This window comes from Aplidium turbinatum, chromosome 7, assembly GCF_918807975.1.
Source record: "Aplidium turbinatum chromosome 7, kaAplTurb1.1, whole genome shotgun sequence".
NCBI classification, from domain to species: Eukaryota; Metazoa; Chordata; class Ascidiacea; order Aplousobranchia; family Polyclinidae; genus Aplidium; species Aplidium turbinatum.
The window spans coordinates 15,245,309-15,269,741 of NC_137478.1; the positions used below are offsets into that span (position 1 = coordinate 15,245,309).

Genomic DNA, 24,433 nt, shown 5'->3' on the forward strand with positions numbered 1-24,433 from the left:
ATATTTTACCAAAGCGCCCATTAGATGATGACACTCTTCACACTCTCTTGCTTGAAGTTGAGGACATTGTAAACTCCAGGCCACTAACTGAAGTTAAACTCGGCGCAGATGAAGATCTACCCCTGACACCTAATCACTTGTTAAAATTAAATACCAACCCCAGTTTGCCCCCGCTATATTCAACCGAAAAGGACTGCTTGCATAGTGACCGATATCGGGCTGTGCAGTATCTCGCCGACTGTTTCTGGAGAAGATGGGTACAGGAATACCCCCGATCGATAATTTCTCGACCAAAATGGCGTTCCAGGAATGCCAACATTAAAACGGGAGACATTGTATTGCTCAGTGACACTTTAACACCGCGACAAAAATGGCCGCTCGGTAGGATTACAGAGACATTTCCCGATAAATTCGGAAATGTGAGAGTGGTCACGGTTAAAACTTCGACAGGAACACTCAAACGTCCAATCACCAAACTTAGCGTCATTGTTCCGTTTGAAGGTGAGGACGAGAACGCCGTCTAGATCAAGAAGATGAACTGCGGAGTTCCAGAACTTTTTCTTGATGTATTGTAACTAACTGTATGTGCCTATTGTAATATGTATATTGTATACTATAGCCTAATGCTAAGCAATCCGAAGTTCAACATTTACTAGTTGGATTGATAAAATTTACTTTTCATGAGAAGAAGGCCTATATATGCCCTTCTTCGGGCCGGGAGTGTGTTAATTTTATAATCGACTTGAATAACATGTCAAATAGCAGCCACTGTATGAAGCAGTCTATGTATATCAACTAAACACGCAAGTCTTGTTGTTTTAAGATAACCTCTGAAACGTCAATCGCGTCTTCGTATTGATAGAATTATTACGTTACTTTTACAGACATAAAGCCTGTGTTTACTTAAATCCATATATCTCTTTCCACGGAGTTGGTGATCTATCGAATTGTACAAAAACAAGTTACATTTTTAGCAATTCCTTATTCTTCCCGAAAAAACAAGTTAAATAATTGCTGTCAGTTTCTAGACAAGAGACTGGGCTTGCAGGGATTGTGACTCATGAAACGGCACCAGAATATCTGTAGTGTGTTGTTTTAAAATGCTATTTTTAACTTCTATTGCTCTAAAAAACAATTTATGTCATCTTGTGGGCTGAGAATTAATCGTTGTTTTTCATCATCCATTTAAACGTTGGCATAGCACGGCCAACGGTAATTCAACGTCTAAAAGTCGTTGTCTGTATGTGAATTGTAAATACTTGGTGTAGCACAACATTTCTTCGAAGCTTTCGCCGCATCTTGAAAGATGTTGTATGAACGTTAGCGAACAATTGTTATCCGCTTGCTTGCTTCAACCAAGGCATATTATTGAAGGTATTTTTTCTTATCGTTGTCTTCATATAACGCACATCCTCTGCGTTTTGCTACAATCAGCATAAAAGCTTAGCAAAGCGAAGTCTGTTTACTTGTGAAAGCATAGACGAGCAATTCTCTTTGAGTTTTGTATTAGCTGCATTTGGTAAAACGAGATGTTTAAATCTCAACTCTTAAGCATAAATTGAGAAACTTTATGTTAATATTTCTTGACCATTTACTAATTGTAAATTTTGGATTCTATTTGAATAAGATGCACTAGTAGAATCAATTGCTGTATGACTGTTACGACTATTATTATTGGATTATTGTTTGTACGGATTATCACTTCAAGCCCTGATTGCTGTCTCGGTGAGTCTGAACTATAATCACCAGCTCTATCTAGAATTGAAGTAGCCTATATCTGCCCACTAAGTTTGTTAAACGACCTTGCGACCTGCAACCTTGTGGCTGGACCTTGCGACCTGCAACCCAGTGACCTTGCGACCTGCAACCTTGTGGCTGAACTTGCGACCTGTAACCCCGTGAACTCGAGATCAGCAACTTGTGATCCTGTGACTTTGTGACCTTCTGACTTTGTGATCTTGCAACCTTTCTGCCATAATAAAATAACAGAACTCAAGACCCTGTTCGGATTCAATTTCCTTGGCTTGTTTCTCTGTCTGTTGTAGGCGCATAACCGTATTAACTGAGCGAGGCATATAATACTCCAATCCACTGTTTGGCGCCAGTGAGAAAGATATTCTTTAACGTAGAATTCGCGTCAAAATTCTACAGACCATAATGGTTTTATGTGACGTCTGATTTGGAGATTGTCCGTAACACAGCTATTCCGCACAAGTCTTCCACATCAGCTGGTAGCCTAATTTCAAAGGTTTCTGTTGAGGTTATGAAAATCTGGAACTGCCAAAGTAGTGTATCTGGAATGGTGTTTGACACCACAAGCTCTAACACTAGAGCGCAAACTGCTGCATGTGTTGCTTTGCAAAAAGCTTTATCAAAGCCTCTGCTCTGGTTTGTATGTCGTCACCATATGGGTGAAGTTGTATTGACGCATGTTTGGGACAATCTAAAGATCGAAGCATCGCAGAGTCCAAAAATTTGCGTTTTTCACAGATTTAAGCAGTATTTTGCTTCAATTCCAACAACAGCTAAAAACTTTGACATTTTTGATCCTCCAAATCAACTGTTTGAACTAAAAGAAAAAATCATTGAATTGTGTACCAGTTACCTAAAGAAACCATGCATTGTTGAAGCTAATACAAAAAATAGCTTTCAGGCATTCAACAGACCAGGTGCCTTGCAGAAAGTGCGATGGATGGTAAAGTTACTCGACACCATCAAAGTGGACTTGCTAGGTACCAAATTATGTGATGAATTGGAAGGTAAGTTTACTACGAATCCTCACTAAACCAATCAATCAATGGTCTTGTTGCACCTAACATGACAACCTTATATTTTACTGATCTCCGAAGCTGCTGACGTAAACTTTAAAAGTCATGTCGATGAAAATTGTTCTTTGTAATACCGCTTTGAAGGTGGATTACGACTATGAATGAAAAAATAAATTTTAAACTTCAATTTGTATTGAAAATACATGACGTAATGTCTTCCAACCTTATCACATATTTTTTTATTACGTAATGTCTTAGGGACCGTTCAAATATTACGTAGCGCTATCGAGGGGGGTTATGAAAAGCGTTACGTTAGCGTCACATCGGGGGGAGGGGGTTCAAGCAAAATGTTACGTAACGCTTTCAAGTATGGTAGTTTATTTGTGCTGGCTGGTATCGTCGTTTGGATACTAAATTAAGCTGAAATCATATCCAACAGCACCTATTCAGCACCAACAAAATCTCTATCAAGTATCAACTACAACACTGTAATTCCTGTAATTCCATACAGGTTCTAAGTGCTCAAAACCTCCCATCGCGAAATTGCAAGGCAGCATTCTTACATCACAAAACTTGCTTTGATGTGAGTGAACAACATTAGGGTTGCCAGATGGCCTTTTTTTAGGCCAAATTCCAAAAATCTGGCCTTTTTAAATTGCAGATGGCTTAAAAAAAATGATGCAAATAAGGCCAGAAAATTTGGCCCTTTTTATGGCTGCAAATTTTGACCGGTTTAGAAAGTATTATTTTAAGTCACAGACATATACAACCAAGCAACCACACGGCATTTAACATAATCCATTAAAATTTAACATAAACTATAAGCTAAAAACGTTTTCGGCCATACACACGTTAGCCCTTATCAAGTAACAAAAAAATAACTGCTTATCATATCTACACTGAAAATGAATAACTGATCTAAACACTGAATTGAAAAAACGAAATGCAAAATGAAACGGCAGACCATAGGAGAAAGGCACATCACTTATCATCACTCAAAGCAGTGGTTTTCAACCTTTTTGGTGGAACGGAACCAGTGTTGCCACTCCTAGTGTTTTTCCACTAGATCTAGTGTTTTTGGATTGCATCTAGTGTTCTAGTGTGTTTTTTTTAGCGATTTAGCGCTATGTTGGTGTGCATAAGTTTGGAAAGTGTTCAAAGTAGCCCCACCAGCCACCTCATTTTTGTTTGGCTGCATCAATGTGTTTGTAGTGCTTTTCAAAGTGGACAGCGAGTTTTTTGTCTGGTTACGCCCAATGATGACCAAATTTGAGATATTTAGCAAAAATACTTTAAAAAATGCACACAAATGACTGTAAAAAGTGTTCAAAGTAGGTAGCGTAGCCTACCTTGTGGTAGGCTTACATTTCGTCGGCTTACATTGGATGAGTGTGGAGTTCTTTGACTACACTACCTCAGAGATTGTGAGTAGCCTAATATTGCGTTTTTGATAATATATTTGCCAAGGCAAAATTTGGGCAAGTTTTGTTCGCCCTTTTAAAATGTTTTACTCTCTTACGGCTATGACTTCAGGGCTCTCACTTTCAAGGAAATTCAGTTCTATTTTGAAATTTTAAGGACTTTTAACTCTCACTAACGCCATTGGCTATCATTTTTGTACATTATGCATGTAAATGATCGTGTATTAGTGTTTTTTTAGTGAATCTTGTGTTTTTTTTTGTGAATCTAGTGTTTTTTCAGTCAAATCTAGTACTTTTCCATGACAAGAGAGTGGCAACATTGAACGGAACCCAATGAAACATTCCAAAAGCTCGAGGAACCCCTGTTCAATAATTTAATTACCTTATGCAAAAACATCATTTGATTAAGAAAATTAAATTAAAATACTCATGTTCAGATTTATTTATGTACAATAAAAATACAAACTGTAAAAAACGTAATAGCCCACTGGCAAAACAAAATGATCGCTAACACGTTCACAACAATATGACCTACCGGTGTACAAACGAACTGTCTGAAAAAACTCCTTGAAGCGAAGAAAACACGTCCACAAAATTTGGCGGGAAAGCAGAAAGTTAAAGGTTATCGCACCACAAGAAAACAACAAAAATTCGGGATCCCAGCAAACGTGTTAAAGTGTAGAAAATTTATTAATACTGTACTGGCAAACCTAATCAATATTTGATTATATTTGAACAATATGCATATAATAATATAATAGACTCTCAGATTTGAATGTAAAGTTGCGGAATCCCCAGACTTACTGGCGGAACCCTGGTTGAAAACCACTGACTTAAAGCCTGAACTATATCCATTTTAATTACTAAGTAGAGACATAGACAGTAGAGAAACAGGGTGGTTCTATTGAGTTGAACCAGGTGGGCTACTAAACATTTTCAGTAGGTAGGCTACATAACGTTTAAATTCCAAAAAAGAATATAGCTAAAATTTCATGTCTCAAACGTAAGCTTTAGGTGCATACAAACCAAGATATTTTATCAGCATTTTCTGCTTCACCAGCACGCTCAATATAGCCATTAGATTTAAGATCCTTCATGGTGTCAGTAAGGAAATCACGAAGTTCAGGTTGTTTTAAAGCCTTCTTCCTTAAAGCAGCAGCTCTATAATGACCATAACACAAAATTGTTAGGTAAATCAATATCTTCCTTTAACGGTACAGGTATCTCAAATCGACCATCTTTCAACTCAATATTCGGTTCAACAAGTTCTTTAGCCAAAATGTCATTGCAAGACAATTCACAGGTTTCATTTTGCAACGTCAAATCCTGAATGACTTTGTTCAGGTCTGCTATTTCCATATCACGAGACTCAATTTTACGTTTTTTTTTGTTTGTCGTATCCAGGCTTACACCCGGTGGTTGAAGATTAAGATTAAGTGGACGGGAAGGCAAGGAAGCCAATCTTCATGTCCACCTTCAGGCATGCCTTTAAGTGTCCTGCCAAAGACACAGCCGCATGCTCTTGAGCGGTGTCGAACCGGCGCCCTTTCGATTGCCGTTCCAGGGCTCTCACCACTCGGCTATGCAGCCGACAATTTTACGTTGAAAGCCAGATATGACATCCGACTCTGAAGACGTCTGCACTCTGCACACATTAGCAACGCTTTCATCTAAGGATGACTTACTGTACCACCACAAGCCAACCAACCGAGAGGAGTGAGTAAAGCATGCGGTTCACTACAATTTTCACCAACACGCTCTTCTTTAGCCCACATCAAATTAGCGTTGTCGTTGCCAATCAGTAGGCCTATACAGTACTACAATCATTCAAATGAAACATATTCACGTCATGAAAATGACAAAACCACTTAAATCCTGCTTATGCGGTAAAGTTTTAACATCGTCAGCCCAAGCTGGGTTAACCACCGAAGTTATATCACAAAACAGTTCATCCGTCTCTAACGACTGGATGTTGAGTTTAACAAGGTTAGCACAAGTAGGTTTCTGACCAGCCAGAGTATCCATTTTAAACGACGCTTTATCATACGGTTTAACGCCAAGTTCGCACACCAAATCACTCGAAACAAACGTCAACTGCGAACCAGGATATCATGCTGACAATACACCAACTTCGATTTGCCAGTCATTGGATTCAAAACACGAACAGCAGTAATGCGGTTAAAAGCTGCTTTAATATTTCCAATCTTAACATTACGCACAGGAACTCTGGCACCAGCATCATCTTTGCCGATCGAATCCAGAGAATCACGTGACCTCACATAAAAATCTTGCAGAAGAAAAAAGTGTTTCCTATCGTTGTTAAGACCACATTGACTACAGTTGTTTGCATGATTACAGTCCCTAACCATATGCTGGCGCAAACACTTCAAACATTTTCCAGTTTTCACAATAACATCTCTCCGATCTTTAGGTGTCAAGCGCAAAAAATCTTTACAGTTACACAAAAAATGATATTCAACTTGACCACGTGACGAACAATAAATACATGCCGGTATGTCTCTATGTCTGGCTTCACCACCGCGCGGTGAGCCAACAGCAGTCGAGTACTGCGAACTTCCTGAAATCGCATTATCATGGGGTTTTATCGATGTCTGCCTAACCGGACATGAAGACAATTTTCCTTTGCCAAACTTTTTAAATTGCTGCGAATCACCAGAATGGCCCATTAGCATAATGCTAAAATCAGTCGACTTACGCGTTTCCTCTCGTACAACAAAATCGAACAAACTCTGAAAAGTAGGCTCATTAGTGCCACCATACTGATCACCTAAAAAGTCAAGATAACGCTGCTTAGCGTCAAACGAGAGTCGCTTAGCCAAATCCAAAACAAAACGTCATTTCAATTTATCGTGCTGACCATAAGCTTGCGCGTAAAGCAGACACTTCGACAATTCATCTTTAAACTCTTTCAAATCACTAGAAGAGGTCGAAGTCAATTTGCTACCTAAGCGATACTTTCTAATTTCTGGTTCGGCGAAAAGACCTCCACGAACTCCAAAACGTTGGAACAAGCGAGCTAACGACATTTCTATCCTGTCTTCTTCTGACAAGCCAGGGGTGTCGGAAAACAAACTAGCAATCGTTTGAGCAGCTGTTCTAACACAAGCTGCTTGTAACAAAGTCAAACAAGTCCCTTTAAAAGGCGAAGCTGCCATCAAGGCCGTAACACGATTTTTAAACAAGACAAATGGCATATTATTACCATCGTAACCAATCAAGGCTGCCTTATTGAAAAACGTTCTACTATTTTGGTATTCAAAAAAGCAATCCTGTTGTTGAGAACTCGATTTAGCGGGAGAAGACAAGCTATATCCCTTAAGGGGCTGAGGGGGCTCAGTCACATGCACAACTCGATCACGATCCTCACACACGTTAAAATCAGTAGACGCGACACGCCTCTCACAACCGCTCATTTTACGTGTAGCTGGGCGATCAAAAACTAGCGGCGCAGAAAACTGTGAAAGGGGCAAAACATTACTTCTGATAGCGGCCCCGTGACCTGTACGCTCTGGGGGAGGAGTTCGACTAAAATTCGTTGGCCTTGGCTCTAGATCCTTAGCTGCGGTCCCGAGACCTCCTGAAACAGCTTGAAAACATGTGGATTGTACTGGTCCACCTACAGATTGAACAGGCGTCTGGAAAAGGTTATGTAAATTAAACTGTGATTGATGTTCACTTCTGGAATGGCTAGAAGATCTCTTCTTAGAGCCACGCCGGGAGCCCACCTCTGAACGATATTCAGCTAAAGCTACCTCCTTACGTTGTTCAGCCCTCAACTGGGCGTCTTTGAGTGCAAACTCAGCAGCTCTCGCTTCGACCTCAGCTCTCGCGGAAGCCTCAGCTCGTATGGCCTCAGCTCTCGCGGCGGCCTCAGCAGCTCTCGCTTCGGCCTCGGCTTGTATCTGGAGCTCTTCTCGTTTTAGCTGTAGGCTAATTTGTGCAACTATCCGAGACGAACTCGTAGACATCCTAGTGCTTACATTTGAGGCGCTATCTTCAGGATGTATGTCAGCATCCAACATATCTGAGAACTCACTTACTTTTTGTTCGAAGTTATTTTTTAATGAGTTAAATTCGGGATCTACCCTATCACGAAGTTCTGCAAAAATTGCAGAGTTAAAAATTTTACTCAAAAGAGCATGGCAATGCCGCAATTCCTCTTCTAAAGTAGATAGCTTAGATCGAAAAATTAACAGTTCCTGCTAGGGACAGTAGAATACCGGGACGACTCACTTTAATGATTTTTCCTACAAAATGGACAGCTGGAGGGTTACTAAGAAGTTCAAAAATTAACAGAACTGCACAACGTTTTCTTTGCTTTTAGGTAAATTTATTCTCATCAAATGAATTGCTATATTTGGTTAAAATTTTGGGTGCTAAAAAATCTGCAAAACCTCACTACAACAGTTTGAGGCTACATATCGTTACCGGTGTTGCGTGAAGTCTACCCCTGCATTATCTTGACTTGAATACTATTAAATGAACATGATATCACATGTTTTCTACATTTATTTTGGCGATACACACTTTGTACACACGTGGGCAGGTCATAGAAACTGCACCTGAGTATGCGACATATGGCAGTAGACCTCAAGCTGTAGTTGCATCAAATTTTGTTATAACATTGTGACCCTCCAGTTGTCCACCTTACTTTTGAGCGAGCAATCTCACTTTAATGATTTTTCCTACAAAATGGACAGCTGGAGGGTTACTAAGAAGTTCAAAAATTAACAGAACTGCACAACGTTTTCTTTGCTTTTAGGTAAATTTATTCTCATCAAATGAATTGCTATATTTGGTTAAAATTTTTGGGTGCTAAAAAATCTGCAAAACCTCACTACAGCAGTTTGAGGCTACATACCGTTACCGGCGTTGCGTGAAGTCTACTCCTGCATTATCTTGACTTGAATACTATTAAATGAACATGATATCACATGTTTTCTACATTTATTTTGGCGATACACACTTTGTACACACGTGGGCAGGTCATAGAAACTGCACCTGAGTATGTGACATATGGCAGTAGACTTCAAGCTGTAGTTGCATCAAATTTTGTTATAACATTGTGACCCTCCAGTTGTCCACCTTACTTTTGAGTGAGCAATCCCCTACTTCTACCATTCCTAGTTCCTGCTTATCACTCAAAGAACCTAGAGCTACAGAAAGTTCCCCAATTTGAGTCAAAATATCCCTTCTAAGATGCCGGGCCTCTCGAACTGACTTAGCCTCATCGTTACTGGGTCCCTCCCCAGAATGGCCTGGCCGACCGCAAAGAACATCATCAGGCTTAAACTCAGTCGAGTTGACGGCAGTCGTGTCCCTGTCGCCACCGAGTGTAGACATATTAAATGTTGGAAACTTAAGTTAGGCTACACAAACACACAAGATATTAAGTTATAAAAAACTTAACTGCAAAGATGTAAAAATACAAGAAGAATTTAAATTTTTTATTTTTGTTTTATTATCTTTATCCTGCATTGCGGGAAAGCGGACTTGAGCGCTATGCATCGGTGTACGCCTTCCGTCGTACACCTGACCCACGCTGCAGCCGACGGTAATGTCTGTTTCCGGTTGTCTACTCTAGGGGAAGGTGGGGTAAGTTGAGCAACTCCTACTCCCGTGAAAACGGAAAAGCTAAAACTAATTTTTCCGTCACCAAGTTATTTTACCCATAATGCCTTTTAAGCTACTGTATCGATCTAAACAACCGGAAGCTTTGTTTAGGAATAATTGCACTTTTTTGAGTTTAGGTGCTTAGGAGTAAATATTTGGCAACGGCGGAAGTTTCTGTTTATTGAATTATTAGTAGAGATAGATGAAATTCGTTTTGCCATTGAGGTAGACGTTACATCTGCCTCGGCTTGTAGCCAATAATGCAATATAGTTTTCTAGCAGTTTTAATTAACTTTTTTTTTAAATGTTGGAGATGGGGTAAGTTGAGCAATTGCTATTGGGGTAAGTTGAGCAGTTGCTCAACTTACCCCAGTAAATAACTTAAGACAGCTGATCAGGTCAAGTCAGTTAATTATCTTGTTCTTTTCTTGTTAAAGCTACAATTGATGTAGGCCTACAGCTACAGGTTACCTTTTCAGATATATTGCTTGGTCAGTTAAATACAATGTCACGTATATATCAAAGAAAAACAAACTGAGGAAACATTCAAGATGCTGTACTGAGGAGTGCAGCAGATAACGTTATAAATGGAAAATCCGTAAATACTGCTTCTATTGATCATGGTATTAAACGGACGACGCTGACTGGCCACATGAATCGAGTGAAGAATGCTGTCGCTGCCGATAGTGTGACTTCACTTTATGGCTATGGCAAATTTTCCGCTGCCAATCGTGTGTTCTCTGAAAAGCATGAGGCTGATCTGGCTAAACATGCAAAAGAACTTTCCGATCAATTCCATGGTTTATCCTTAGCAAAGCTGTGATTCTTAGCTTTCGAATTTGCAATGAAGAATGATATACTTGTCTCTCCAAGCTGGCATACTAACAGAACAGCAGGTATGCTGCACTGCAACTAATTAAAGTGATGTTGTGAAATATTCTAACGCCATACTTGTGAATGCCCTTAAGCTTTAAAATTGAATTGAATGTTAGTTTGTTGCATCTTAAGGTGTATATTTAAAAGGGAGTGACTACGGTATTTCTGCAATTGCTATGCCCAAATATAATATTTTTTTCCTACTTTATCGTTGACCGAAGCTTGACACTTGAACAGTGTTGCCAGTTGGGATAGGGTTAAAGTAGGGTTTGAGTTAGATAGTAGGGATAGATGGAAATTTTAAGTGGCAACACTACACTTGAAGTTGTGTGACCGACCATCGGTGAAATTAAGGCTTCCTATTTAAAAATTATATATATATTGTTGTTATATTAATGGAGTATACTAAGTCCAAAATCCATTACTTTGTGGGGCAAATTGAGGGTTTTGATGATGATGGGGACATAGATGCAAAATTCCAGAGAAGATATGGCGGAAGTTCACGGGATGATAACGAATATTCTACATGCAGTAACAATGCTGTAGATGAGTGTTCCGTGTGCACAAAAGATGTTGTGGCAAAACCACACCGTCAACGGTTGGTGGCACAGAACGTCGCAAAGAAAAAGTATTTTTTTCATCTGGACTTGACAACTGGAATGTTGAATAATCATTGTATTTGTGAAGTGAGGCTAATGACTGTTATTGACATGTTCTTGTCATATGGATTCTGTTTTCATTAAACGTTACTGCTAAAACAAAGTTGTAAAGGCCGGAGAGTATTGTAGCGACTGTATACGTTCCCACGATGTAGTAACGCGTCAAACATCGTTAATTAAATGCCAGAAAGAAGAAATAAGTAATTCACATAGGAAACTGAGCAAGTAAAAAGTAACCATCTAGATGGCCCGGCTCCAGCCGCTTTAACATCAGGTGCTTTAACATCAGTGCACATCAGGTGCCTTAACCTTTTCTTCTCTTGCATTACGTTATCAGTCTGCAAGAGATTTTTTCCAAAAACTCCTCACTATAGCCTAACATTTAAATAGTTTATATGGTGATATATTCAAAACTGAGGCAACCACCCCCTTCCCTAGATACGAAAACTAAAAACATATTCTGAGTGGTAAATCAATGGCTCAGTTGCAATAAAAACATGTATTAATACTAACTCTGCAACTTAAGAAATTGAAGTTGACTTGATTTCTTATTAATGTAAGCAATCAACGCCTTAATTCATTGTTGCTCAACTTACCCCACTATTGCTCAACTTACCCCATGCTGTTACTCAACTTACCCCATGAAAAAAAGGGTGGGGTAAGTTGAGCAACTTTTACAAAACTACTCAGATCAGGTGAAGTATATGAGACAAGAAAATTTTTTTTGCTCTGAAGCAGTTTTATAGCGTTTTTATAAAAAAATTTATAAGCGTTTTTATAAAAACCTGCTCAACTTACCTCACCTTCCCCTACTTATGACTGAAATTTGGTACTACCCATACTCGAAATCGATCACTGGGTAGAGGCAATTATTGTAAAGTTTCTTGCCCAGAGAAAAAACAGCAAGTGCGGGTGGCTGGAGTCGAACATGCAGGCTCTCGACTGCGAGCCCAACGCGCTAACCACTCGGCCACTGCTGCACAATAATGTAGTTGTAGGGGTATATATATGAAGTCCTAAAGTTCCACAAAACTTGCTTAGATTCGTCCACTTGAATCTTCAAGCACAGATCGATTGTCTTTAATCTTTTTTTCTTGCCAATGAATGTCGATGTTGTTTTTCTTGATAACCAACAAAGAAACGTCTTTAATTTTCAGCTTGAAGTTCTTTAGTACCAACTGAGAAGAAACGTCTTTATTACTTCTTGTGCTTCTGCAGCCTACCAACCAACAACTTCGTCTTTATTATTTATGTCTTGCCTGTGCTTCCGTACAAACACTAGCCAGAGAATCGTCTTTATTATTGTGCTTCTGTAGACTACCAACTAGCAACAAATCGTCTTTACTATTTCTTGTGCTTCTTGGCCTACCAACTAACAACTTCGTCTTTATTATTTATGTTCTGCCTGTGCTTCCGTACAAACACTAGCCAGAGAACCGTCTTTATTATTTATGGTCACAGCGGTAAACCATAATCTCTTCGTGGGAAAATTGTAACATAAGATTTTCGGATCCGTTCGTCTGTATGTAATGACCGAAAATAACACTCTTCTGGAAACGTCAATTCGAGAATTGTATTTCTGTCAAAATAGCCACTGGTGGTCGAAATTGGGACGCAACACCGTACGCCACTAAAACTTGTCACTACAATGCAAATTACTTGGATAAAGACGGAAATTTCGTCCAGCTGGCAAGCACTAAGCAAACAGTTAAATATTCGACCACTCTTCAAGCAACAATTTTAAAAATGACGAGAATACATTACAATATCTCAAACGCACGTATGCAGCTACTGTGACGTAATAATGACAAGCCATTCAAGCACCTGTTCAAGTTTGGCTTACACCTGTTCAAGTTTGGCTTACACCTGTTCAAGTTTAGCTTACACCTGATCAAGTAATTAAAGATTTAACGATGATGTAATGTTATGCTGCAACTGCAATGTTTTACAGGTCTTGCAATCTGCTCATTTTTTAGAAATGTTCCATTACGTAATACGCTAAGATTCAGTAGACCTGAACGGTTTTATATGATGTTTGATGTTTGATTTGGTGAACAATTGTCTGGAACACCCAGCTTGGGCTGACGATGTTGAAACTTTACCGCATAAGCAGAATTTAAGTGGTTTCCGTGTATTTTCATGACGTGAATATGTTTCATTTAAGTGAATGTAGTACTGTAGATGTACTGATTGGTAATGACAACGCTTATTTGATGTGGGCTAAAGAAGAGCGTGTTGGTGAAAATAGTAGTGAACCCCATACTTTACTCACTACTCTCGGTTGGTTGGCTTGCGGTGGTAAGTCAGCCTTAGATGAAAGCGTTGCTAACGTGTGCAGAGTGCAGACGTCTTCAGAGTCGGATGTCATCTCTAACCTTCCACATAAAATTGAGTCTCGTGATATGGAAATAGCAGACCTGAATAAAGTCATTCAAGATTTGACATTGCAAAATGAAACCTGTGAATTGTCTCGCAATGACAATTTGGCTTGGGAACTTGTTGAACCGAATATTGAGTTGAAAGATGGTCGATTTGAGATATCTGTACCGTTGAAGGAACATATTGATCCATCTAACAATTATGTGTTGGCGTTGGATAGAGCTACTGCTTTAAGAAAGAAGGTTTTAGAACAACCTGAACTTCGTGATTTCCTTACTGACACCATAAAAGATCTTAAATCTAATGATTATATTGAGCGTGCTGGTGAAGCAGAAAATGTAAAAGGATTTGAGTGGTATTTACCATACTTTGTGACGTCACAATTTAAAAAACGCATTGTTTACGATGGCAAGTCTGAATTTCGAGGAACTTGTGTTCGTCATCCTCAAAGAGCCCAGACTGAGCTGAAGTGCCTGCTGCCGCAACTTCAACATCCTCAATTGGCCTATCCGTAACAAAAGCTGGAAGAAAATCTTCTTTCGAAAACACTAGTGGATTTAGAGGAAAAATTCCAGTGGAATGAAATGCAAGGTTGGTTGGTGACCACTGCTTTAGATAATAACAACCTAAAATTTGCATAAATAAAGGTTTGGCATTATACTGTGGGACCTTTGGACCATGGTCCAAAGGTAGCCTGACTAAATGGTCCAATGGTCCCCCAATCCGCCATTTTTTACAAAACTAAAACAAGTCAGAAGAACTTGCACTTTAATTCAACTTTCTGTCTAACTCGTAAAGCAAATTCTATCTGCTAATACTAGAAAATAGGAATAAGTAAATTACTTGCTACGTTTTTGAACTAGTTAAGTTTGAAATGCATCCGAAATATTTACTTTTACATTGTCAAAACAAACTTTCTGCCAGGACACTTTAAGCACTGCTGGTAAACCTGATCTGGACAAGTACATGGTTTCCAATCGAAAAGGTAAACATTTTAAGCTAAGTTTTAATTTTCAGTCCCCTTTGGTTTTCGAGAAAAGTCTCATGGTCCAAAGGTCCCGGTGGTCCAATGGTCCCACATCTCCCCTACAGCTAACAGCTGTATCAAAGAATTATTCACAAAAGAAGTGCACCTTCGATACTCGTCAATGTTTATTTCTGATTTATGGCGCATAATGATCAGTTTTTACGTGTGGAAACATAGCCTAACAAGCAGAAGCCAACAAGCACACTTTGTTTGATTGTGCAGCAAACTTGTTTGGCGGCCGTGTTGGGAAGGTTGTTTGGTCGCTGTCACAATCGTTTAAGCTGTGCCTTGTCGAGTAATTCATTTTATGTTGCGTTGATTGTATGTAGTTATGGCTATTTTTTGGTATTTAAATGAAACACTTGCGGTCTCTTCGGGATCTACCCTATCACGAAGTTCTGCCAAATTTTCAGAGTTGAAAATTTTACTCAGAAGTGCATGGAAATGCACGTAACCAGCTTCTGTGACGTAACAGTGATAAACATTGTGAAGCAATTCCCACAGGTGTTGAAAAGGATTGTGCAATGTTTTACAGGTGTTGCGAAGGATTGTGCAATCTCTGATCATTGTTTATTCCATGACATAAGACGCCAGGTTGTTATATGTGACATTTGATTTGGGGAACGATTGTCCGTAACACCAGTTGATGTGTGTTGGATGCTTCTCAAATCGATGCCACTTGTTGATATATAATATATTCCAAGGTAATGGTGTACAACTCCTGGAGCTTAAGCCTCATCGCCCTACCAGTTTGGTTTTTGAAGTGGCTACCAATCTTCAGTACGATTGTTTCTATTTCAAGTGTGAAGCGCTCTGATCCCTTCTCTGCTGCATTGTGCAAAATATCAGCAGGGCCGCCGACTGGGATCAGATGCAATGCTTGCTTTTTAGAAATCTTTTCACGGCAAAACCTCAGGTCTACACTCAGTAGTCTGGCTGCTAGTCAAGCAACTGGGAAGTTTGTAGTTGTTGTTTTATATTTGATGCACCCAGTGTTCTCTTGCCACACCTGTTTCTAACTTTTTAACTTTACTAAGGTGTCAGAACTAGTCAGAACACTTCTTTCTGAAGTAAATTGCGTGTTTGCAACCTTATCTTTTTGCAGCATTGTTTACACAAGTTGAGTTCAATTGCTTTTATTTCTGACCATGACCATCACAACAAAAATAATACACGTTAAACATTTGAAAGCCATTATTGAATGACTGCAACAACTCAATGTGCCAACTCACTCCGACTAGTTGTTAAAACAGTGGGTTACTTGGTTTACTTTTTGCTTTGGCGCGAACTTTTTGAAACGTGACGTCATTGCGGTTGAAATACTGACGTGACCGCGGTTTAAGCAAGCAAAATCTTTTTTCGAGATTGTGAGTGTAGACGAAACGAGCTTAAAAACTAGCTTAAGCAAGAATTTCTAAGCAAGAACACTTTCTCGTGTGAACGCACACCTTTAGGCTACATTTACTCTGCTTGTTTGTATAAACAAAATAAATTGACGTTGACGATTGAAAGTGATTTAGTCGAGACATTATCTTTTGACGATAGGCCTATAATTTCTGAATTTGCTTGGAAAGCTAGACGTATTGAAATTTGAAGTTTCAATAAAATTAAAAAGTGGGGAACCACTAAAACAAGTCAAAAATAGATTTTGATAAAAAAACGACAAGAAATGTTTAGGGCTCTTGAGGCAGGGTATGCCATAATCTGAGAGCAAATTGGTTGTCATTTTCGGATTTGTCATAGTCAAAACCACGGAAATCAATGACAGAGGCTAAAAAATGTAAAAACTATTTAATTTTGAACAGGTTTCCTCTGTGGCACAAGTGCACATAAGTGTGGCACTTGTCCTCAAAGGGTTAATATGTGATGGTTGCAGTGAAAAAAGCAGATTTGATAGGGAAAACAACGGAATTCATTTTCGGATTCCCCACCATTGAAAACCCTTCTTATATTTGCTGCACTACAAATTGTGTTGACCAGTGTAGCCGAGCATAAAACTTTCCACAGCGCATGTCTCTCCTTTGTACCTCACAATTTTTCACTCTTTCGAGCTCACTTGCTCTTTCTACCATATTATGACGATTATGCGATCAATTTTGTTTTCAAACAGCAACACACATTATAAAAAACGAATTATAGTTTAATAGTTTCGGTAATTAGGCTCTTAGAATTCAATGATCGTTATAATATAAAATACAACTAATGTTGACAACGACACTACGCAAAACTTAGCAACAGCGAGACAAAACAATTCCCTGGTTATGAAAACCTGATTGGAAGTATTTAATCGCTTAACTCATGATGTTTATTAGAGATACTTCAAGATTAGTCCCAGGTTGAAAGTAGAAGGATGACCGGACAAGCTAAGTTAGCTAACTATACACAAATTTATTCTGCATTCTTCTAGAAAACTTGCTTCACAATCCTTGGAGGTTTTGACTTCAAATTTGTAGAAACTTTTCTGTGGCAGTATTCCCATTGCCTCACCCCTGGGCACTGCATGAACTCAGGTGTAACAGTACCAGTACCAGTTTGAATTTCAGGCATAAAATAATTCTTTGATGCATGTGCTAACTGACATCACATCAATAAGACGAATTGAAAAAATATATAAAAACTAATGAAGGTTACTTCCACTCAACAACTTTACGTTGCGTAAACAAACAAACTTATATAAAAACGATAGAGTTTTGATAAGTGAAAATTACAGCCAGGTGCTAAATGACGGCATAGTCACTGATTGCCAATGAAAGCATATCTCGTTCTACAGTACAATAAATTTCCATAATGTTCACAACTTTACATCTCATTGATATCAATTCAATACAAAAACGACGTTACTTTTATCAGAAACGAACAAATAGTTACAATGTGATAAAGTTTGATTGAAAGAACTGGATCAATGCACAAAATTAGGTTTTGTAAGATGAATACAACTTTAAACTTTAGAAAATGATAAAGTTATAAGAAGCTAGTTAGATGTGCTTTTTTTCTCACGCTTTTCAACAGTCAATCACAAAATTTTTCTACGTGAATAAAAAGTATAAATCTACTACAGTGCGATGAATATCATTCAGTTACTATTTAGTTACATTTACACAATGTAACGAGACATTAGATCGATTATTACCAATATGTTTGGTTAGAAGAGCAAACTGAAAATACCAATTCAACTTTACGGATAGCAGTTAAACAAATCCAAATAAGTTCAATATTGTTTGTTTACGCAAAAATGAATAGGTTTTACGTTTACATGCTGATCTTTCAGTCATTTAAAACAAGGATTGGGTAGGACGATCAGAATTTTGAAGATTTGTCTTCGAGTTTTGACTTTTTTGACGTCCGTATCCTCACCGATCCTTGCAGTTTTCTCTTTGCAACTATATTATGATAAAGAAATACATTGTACAGAGCACACATGTGAATACGATGTCTACATGTGACAAGATGTGAACATACGACATGCAAACGCGTTACGAATGCAGTGCGAATTAGAGGACATGTGATACACTCAGTGTAAACATCTAGATATCCACTTTATCTGGTACAGATCTTTACTAGATCGGGTAGGCTACGGATCTCATCAGATCTGGTAAACATCTATACTAGATAAAGTGGTTGTCTGGATAGGCTACTACCAATTGTTGGCCTCAGCTCTAAGCAACTCCAATTGTTCAAACGCTGTAGTTATGTTAAAAACAGATACGGTTGCCAAAAAAAAAATATTGCAAATGCAACGTATGGTGATAGTGACTACTACTACCACGAGGAATGGAGTTGAACTCTACTTGCATGAAAACTGATTATCTGGATGTATACGGTAAAAATATATGTTTACCTAGTATTGAAGTGCCCAGCCGCATGGCAACAAATTTTATGTTGTTACAGTAAAGGAAGCCAAAATATATTTCTGGTTTCAGTGAAAGACAACCCAACAAACGATAAACAACAAATTCTTATACAAAAAAAGAAACGCAAATGAAAACCGCTTGACTTAAGAAGAGCGCAGAGGACTTTAAAGACAAGGATGGCAGTGAAAATGTTGACCTGAACAGTGCGCTTCTCAGTAGTCAGATGCCATCACATTAGCGCCTCCGCAACGTTTAAAAACACAAAACGTATAAAATAACAATTGCGTTGGCGAATGATGAAAAATCACAACATACAATTTTATTTAAATAAATATCTTACTGTTAATTCAGCCTCTGAGGTACGGCTAAATTGGCAACATTTTAGTAGCCAGCCAATCCCTAAAAGGTCTACTTTTATCATGTTTTATTTGTGCAAAATGTGGTGTTATAAAGTTTATTTGCGTTACTAATATTTTAGTGAACTTGTTTACGATTCCTCTAGCTTTGTTGCACATCACATATGACTTACAGGCAGGAAATGGAATGGAAGGTAGATTTTAGGATGGGAATTGGAAAATGTCAAGGATGGCAGATTTGGATGATGGGATGGAAAACAGTCTTCCCTCATGCTATCATGAACTTTGTAACACCATATCAAGACATAGAAAAGTTGTGAAATAGATTGAGTAAAAGTTTCCGTTTGATTACGTTTCATAAACTGAAATATTTCGATTCTTCGTTTACATTAAACTAACTGTTTCCCGGACTGCTGTTCGAGAACGAGGAGTCGACAACATTCACACTTCGTGGGCAGTATAGTTGCAGTTCAGTATAGTATCAGATAAATGCACTGCATCGCTCTTGAATGTAATTATCTGTGTGAACACTTAAACAATTAATCACAGAGCTCGAGAAACAATAACATTATGTGGCGGCATGCATAGCGCTTTGAAAACCTAAGCGCTAACTGTGAATATAATTAATCAAATTTAATTCATTATATTATTACATAGGCCTACCGGTGCGGTAGCCTACATTGTGCAAAATTAATATATCAAATACATAACTTTTATCTATAAGGTAGCTACATGGTAGAGGCGGCGAAAGAAAACCATGCAGTTATCTTCAGTAGCCTAAGCCAAGGTGACCCTACAAATTCAAATAAAACTTTAGCGATAGAAGAGAGAATAACCTTGCCCGGGGACAAACTTCAAACACACACCGGACAGAAACCACCGCCGCGAAACCAAAACAAACAAAAGCAGTCGCTTCTACGCTCCACCAACCTGCAAAAATTTGTTGACAATACACCTGGATACATCGAAAAAAAAAACGAACAGTGAGTGACATCAAAGTGGGATTCTCTGATTGTTCATATGAATTGACATAACACAGAAAATATCCACTCCAACACCTTCCACCTCGCTGCACACCAAGTTTTGAAGTTGCACCGAAATAAGACTACTCTCAAGACCACAGATAGAGGTCTTATTCTACTTTTAACAGCAGACGGTAAGAAATGCTTAGAAAAATACTGCTGTTGAATTTTTAGCTTAAATTTATTCACAAAATTTGCAGATGGAAGACGAAACAATTGTTTTGATGGAATGGAAATGGGTTGGAACATGGAAAAAACGCTTTCCATTCCATTCCATCTCATACCCTGATTACAGGGATTAGAAAAGTGTGTTGTGCATAAATAACGTCAATACAGGGCATTGCATGGGAAGCCAATAAACCAGTTAAGAATTTTAAATTTGAAAGGTTATAAAACATCTTTCTGATTTGTATTTCTTATTGCCGCGTTTACGTAGTTGGTTCGTTTTTGCATGTGTTAAACAAGAATTAACTTGTTTTAATGGTAAGCAAATAAGTAAAAGCGTTATTGAAGTCCCCAACAATTGTATTTACTTTCTAAGCTGTGCTAATGCCGTGCATTAACGGCTCGCAAGTTATCCACTCCACAAAGTCGTGGGAAAACTTAGAAGGTACTCTGAGTCAGGACAGAAAAACCCGCCCAACTTATCTCTAAAAATGAGTGACTGAAACTCAGCGAAACCAAAACAGTGGCAGCTTTCCATCTACACAAGTGGGAAGTTGATAGTGAGGTAACTGTCCAGAATAACGGAAAATCTTCTGCCACAAACTAAAATACCTTGGGGTGACATTTGATAGATCACTCACGTACCGCTACCATTTGGTGTCACTGCGCAAGACTCTGTCATCGCGCCATGCGCTACTCAACTGCTTGACATGCTCCAGCTGGAGAGCGAAGGCTGACACTTTGCGTATAGCAGCCTTAGCTCTTGTCTACTCAACAGAGTGCACCTGTTTGGTGCTGCTGTGCTCAGAATGCACCTGTTTGGTGCTGCTGTGCTCACTTCCACAACATCGACACTGCTATAAACAGCGCCTTGGGCAGTGACCGGATGCTGCGTCCTACGCCATTGGACAATTTCCCCATTCTTACTGGCATCCAATCTACTGAGGTTTGTCGCGAAGAAGCCACTCTGTCTCTCAGTTGAAGGGCAATGGAGCCCAACCATCTTCTTCACTCCAAAATTTCTGCTCCTTCAAGCGAGCATCCCCGCCGACTGCGATTTAGAAACCCATTCGTGCCCGCCGCTCAACTAAGTTGATGGACAATACATCTCTGTTGGTAATTGGGCGCATCATAAATGGAACTCTCAAGGAAAGCCAAGCACAACCAGATTCTATTCGTTCATCCCCGACGCCGACACTCGTCCCACTACAGCCTGACACTACAGAGACAGGCGTGGACACGACTCAACCGTCTCCGTACGGGTGTCGAACTTTTTCCGCCCAACCATGCACCACTGGGGAATGGCCTCTTCCTCTTCTCGTGATACTGAAGAACAGATCGCAGACTACATTATAAACGATTGCACCATCTTATGGAGCGGAAGGTGTGTATGTCTTGGATGATGAAACCAAAGACAATCTACTCTCTAGTAGCCTTCCAGCATAGTCCAGGAACATCGTGAATCTGGGATGGAAGCCCAGAGGCTCACACCATGACGAACGTAATTTTTGCACGAAGGCCTTTTCAATTTTTGTGGTTCGTATCTAATGTACAACAATGCTAAAGGAATCCCAGTTTACTAAAATATTAGCAACACAGATAAAGTCTAAACGCAAAGAAAAATCGACGAGCGTAACATTTTTAGAGATTAATTACAAACTGTGGCCAATTTAGTCGTAACTCTAAAGGTTATGGTTCAACATATTGTAACGCTAAATCAGCATAAACGAAGTAACAAGTCAAACAAAAATTAGCTGGATTTCTGCCAAAGAGGTACTCGCGTTGATGGATTGAGTGATGACGATAATTTAAGTGTTGAGGTAAACAAGCCAGCTGACAGCCGAATTAAGCGTAATACGTCAAGTGACATTTCCATTTCTGAAATTAACAAACTGAACAACCCACCCACGTTCATTCATGATTTTTTTCACTTTTTGTTTCAATTTTCATTTCTGTGAACAAACCTATAAAATTTGAATCACTTTTTTCAAAAAGTATTTATGAAAGCTTGATACTTCTTGAAAATTGCTGCGTCGAAAAAAGATCGAAATTATTTCAAAATAATACGCGGTCGCAACAGGTGGTAAAAAGGAATAGGCTACTCTCTGGACATGAAGTTACCAGGAAAGAAATTATGTCAATAATGTTTGCGTGAGTCAATCGAACGTCATCGGTGTCTGTATGTGTTGAAGTGGCGCAGAAAGTATACAATATTAATGTACTTTAGTGAAACAAAACGTGATTGGTTGGTTTTAAATCTTTATCCTCGGACTGACAAAGCCTTGATAGGTTATTCCTGGTAGTTTCGCATACTAGTAGAGCTTTTGACGCAGGGCCGGTTACCGAGATTGACAGAGTGAAGTTCCCGATTGTTAAAGTGTTCTTGCTGGGGAATTATTCCATCCATTACGTGCTGCTGAATGGAGAGCAGTCCTTAGAATTCGTTGCTCAAGCGTACACCCCAAGAGTCGAACCAGGGCCGCTTGATCTTGAAGCTTCTTCGTTCACGAAGCCACGTGTTCACTTTTCAATTGAGTGAAAAGGTTCAGCTATATTCCCATGCGACAAATGATGAATGATACAACATAAAATTAACCTCTGTCTTGATTGTAGGCCTACATCAGTAACATGCTATCGCGAAAAAACACCACACAAGTTTTATAAATTTTAGAAAAAGTTCCAACCATTATTTTTAACATTGCTTGATTGGTGTAACATTTTCAGTTGGGCAGATAACTAAATTGACAAAGCAATCGGGTAAGCAAAAAGCTTGTGGTCAATCGTGTTCGATTTTTAAAATATTTATATGTTCGGTAACTTGTGGTGGGCTTGGTACTTGTGACGAAGTTGCGATCCCACAAACCCATCCTTATGGGTTTTTTGTTCCGGGGCTGGTGATGATGTGTTAGAAAGAGGATTTCCAGTCAACATGGGTAGAAGATTCTGAAAAATAAAAATAATTGAAATGGAGGAGGAAAAATCCTCAAAGTCTGATATGTCTGCACGATATTCGTTTCTTTTAAACTACTTCAGATAACCCTTGGGGCTTTGATCATATAATATTAGCTGAATAAAAAGTAGAAAGTCATAAGAAAAAACACATCATTTTTAGGCATGACGCAATTGGCGCATCAACTAAAAGTGAAAACAAAATCATTAAACGAATATAAAACTCCTCAACAACCATTCATGTCGACGTCAAAATGATCACCAAATAAGGCTAACTGGGAAGAAACAAGTGCACGGGGTCAAAACCACAATCAAAAATATTGTTAATAAAGATCAACACCACTTGGGAAACACACAAAGTGAAGTGCGGTAATAAGTGCGACTACAGCCAAATTTTTAACTTTGTTCATTCCTTGTTGATATACAGTATAACTTTCACATTATAAAGGCATAATTACGTTGACGATTTAATTTCAATGATAATTTCTTTATGTGTGAAAACATGTCATTGTTCTGTCACTATCGAGTGAAAGAAGCTGCATTGCAATTGCGGTTTTGGCTTGCAAAGGGCCTGAATGGTCGTAACTAGTACATACGAATAAATTGGTTGACGTGATTTTTACACGTACTGTCACTTTTTTGGCTGATAGCTGTTCAATCAAGCAACACTATGGCTCTATTTACTGACAAGCTCTCTGTTTAAAACATATGTTCGTTTTTCAACCATTTTACGAACTGATCATGGTCGGTTCAAAGTTTAAAAAGAAATGTAGAATTGCGGATCTTAACCGATGCTGAAAACAAGAAGACCCAGTAAACCAAGGGTCTCAAACTCAAATTGCTGAGGGCCAAATGAACACTTGTAAATTAACCCGAGGACCGCAATACATGCAGTAAAAAGTCAATAAACAAAATAAAAAGTTAAAACGCAATATTAAAGGTAGTAAGAGCACACCAAGAACGTTAAATCGCAAAGAAAATAGTAAGAATGAAGAGATGGTAAAATAATGTACGAACGCAAAAAAAGAAAACAAAAAAGAAAAACAAAAAGAATGCAAACGAAACGACGGACCTGGGGCCACATACTATGCTCTTCCTACGAACACGACACGAATATTCGTCATTCCTAAGCCGTTCGTGTTTAACTATTTTCTTCGGAAAGCTTTGTGCGACTATTTCTCTAAAATAATTGCACGAATGAAAAAAATGATTCAAATGTTTTTGACATAAAAAGACAATACATTTAAAACAATGATTGCTACTAGTAATTTTACTAAAACATATTGCATAAATTTGCAGTCGTTTTTCAGCTAGCTCAGTAATCAA

General features: G+C 38.7%; 1 protein-coding gene across 1 annotated transcript in view; it reads right to left on the reverse strand.

The window, feature by feature from the left end:
* Positions 1-15,890: 15,890 nt before the first annotated feature.
* The window catches only part of LOC145774636 (cyclin-dependent kinase-like 1), a 66,275-nt gene continuing 57,732 nt past the window's right edge, over positions 15,891-24,433 (reverse strand). The window contains exon 9 of the mRNA XM_082585926.1: positions 15,891-23,101. Within this exon, the coding sequence (XP_082442052.1) occupies positions 22,961-23,101 (141 nt within the window). The 3' untranslated portion in view covers positions 15,891-22,960. The remainder of the gene's footprint in view (positions 23,102-24,433) is intronic.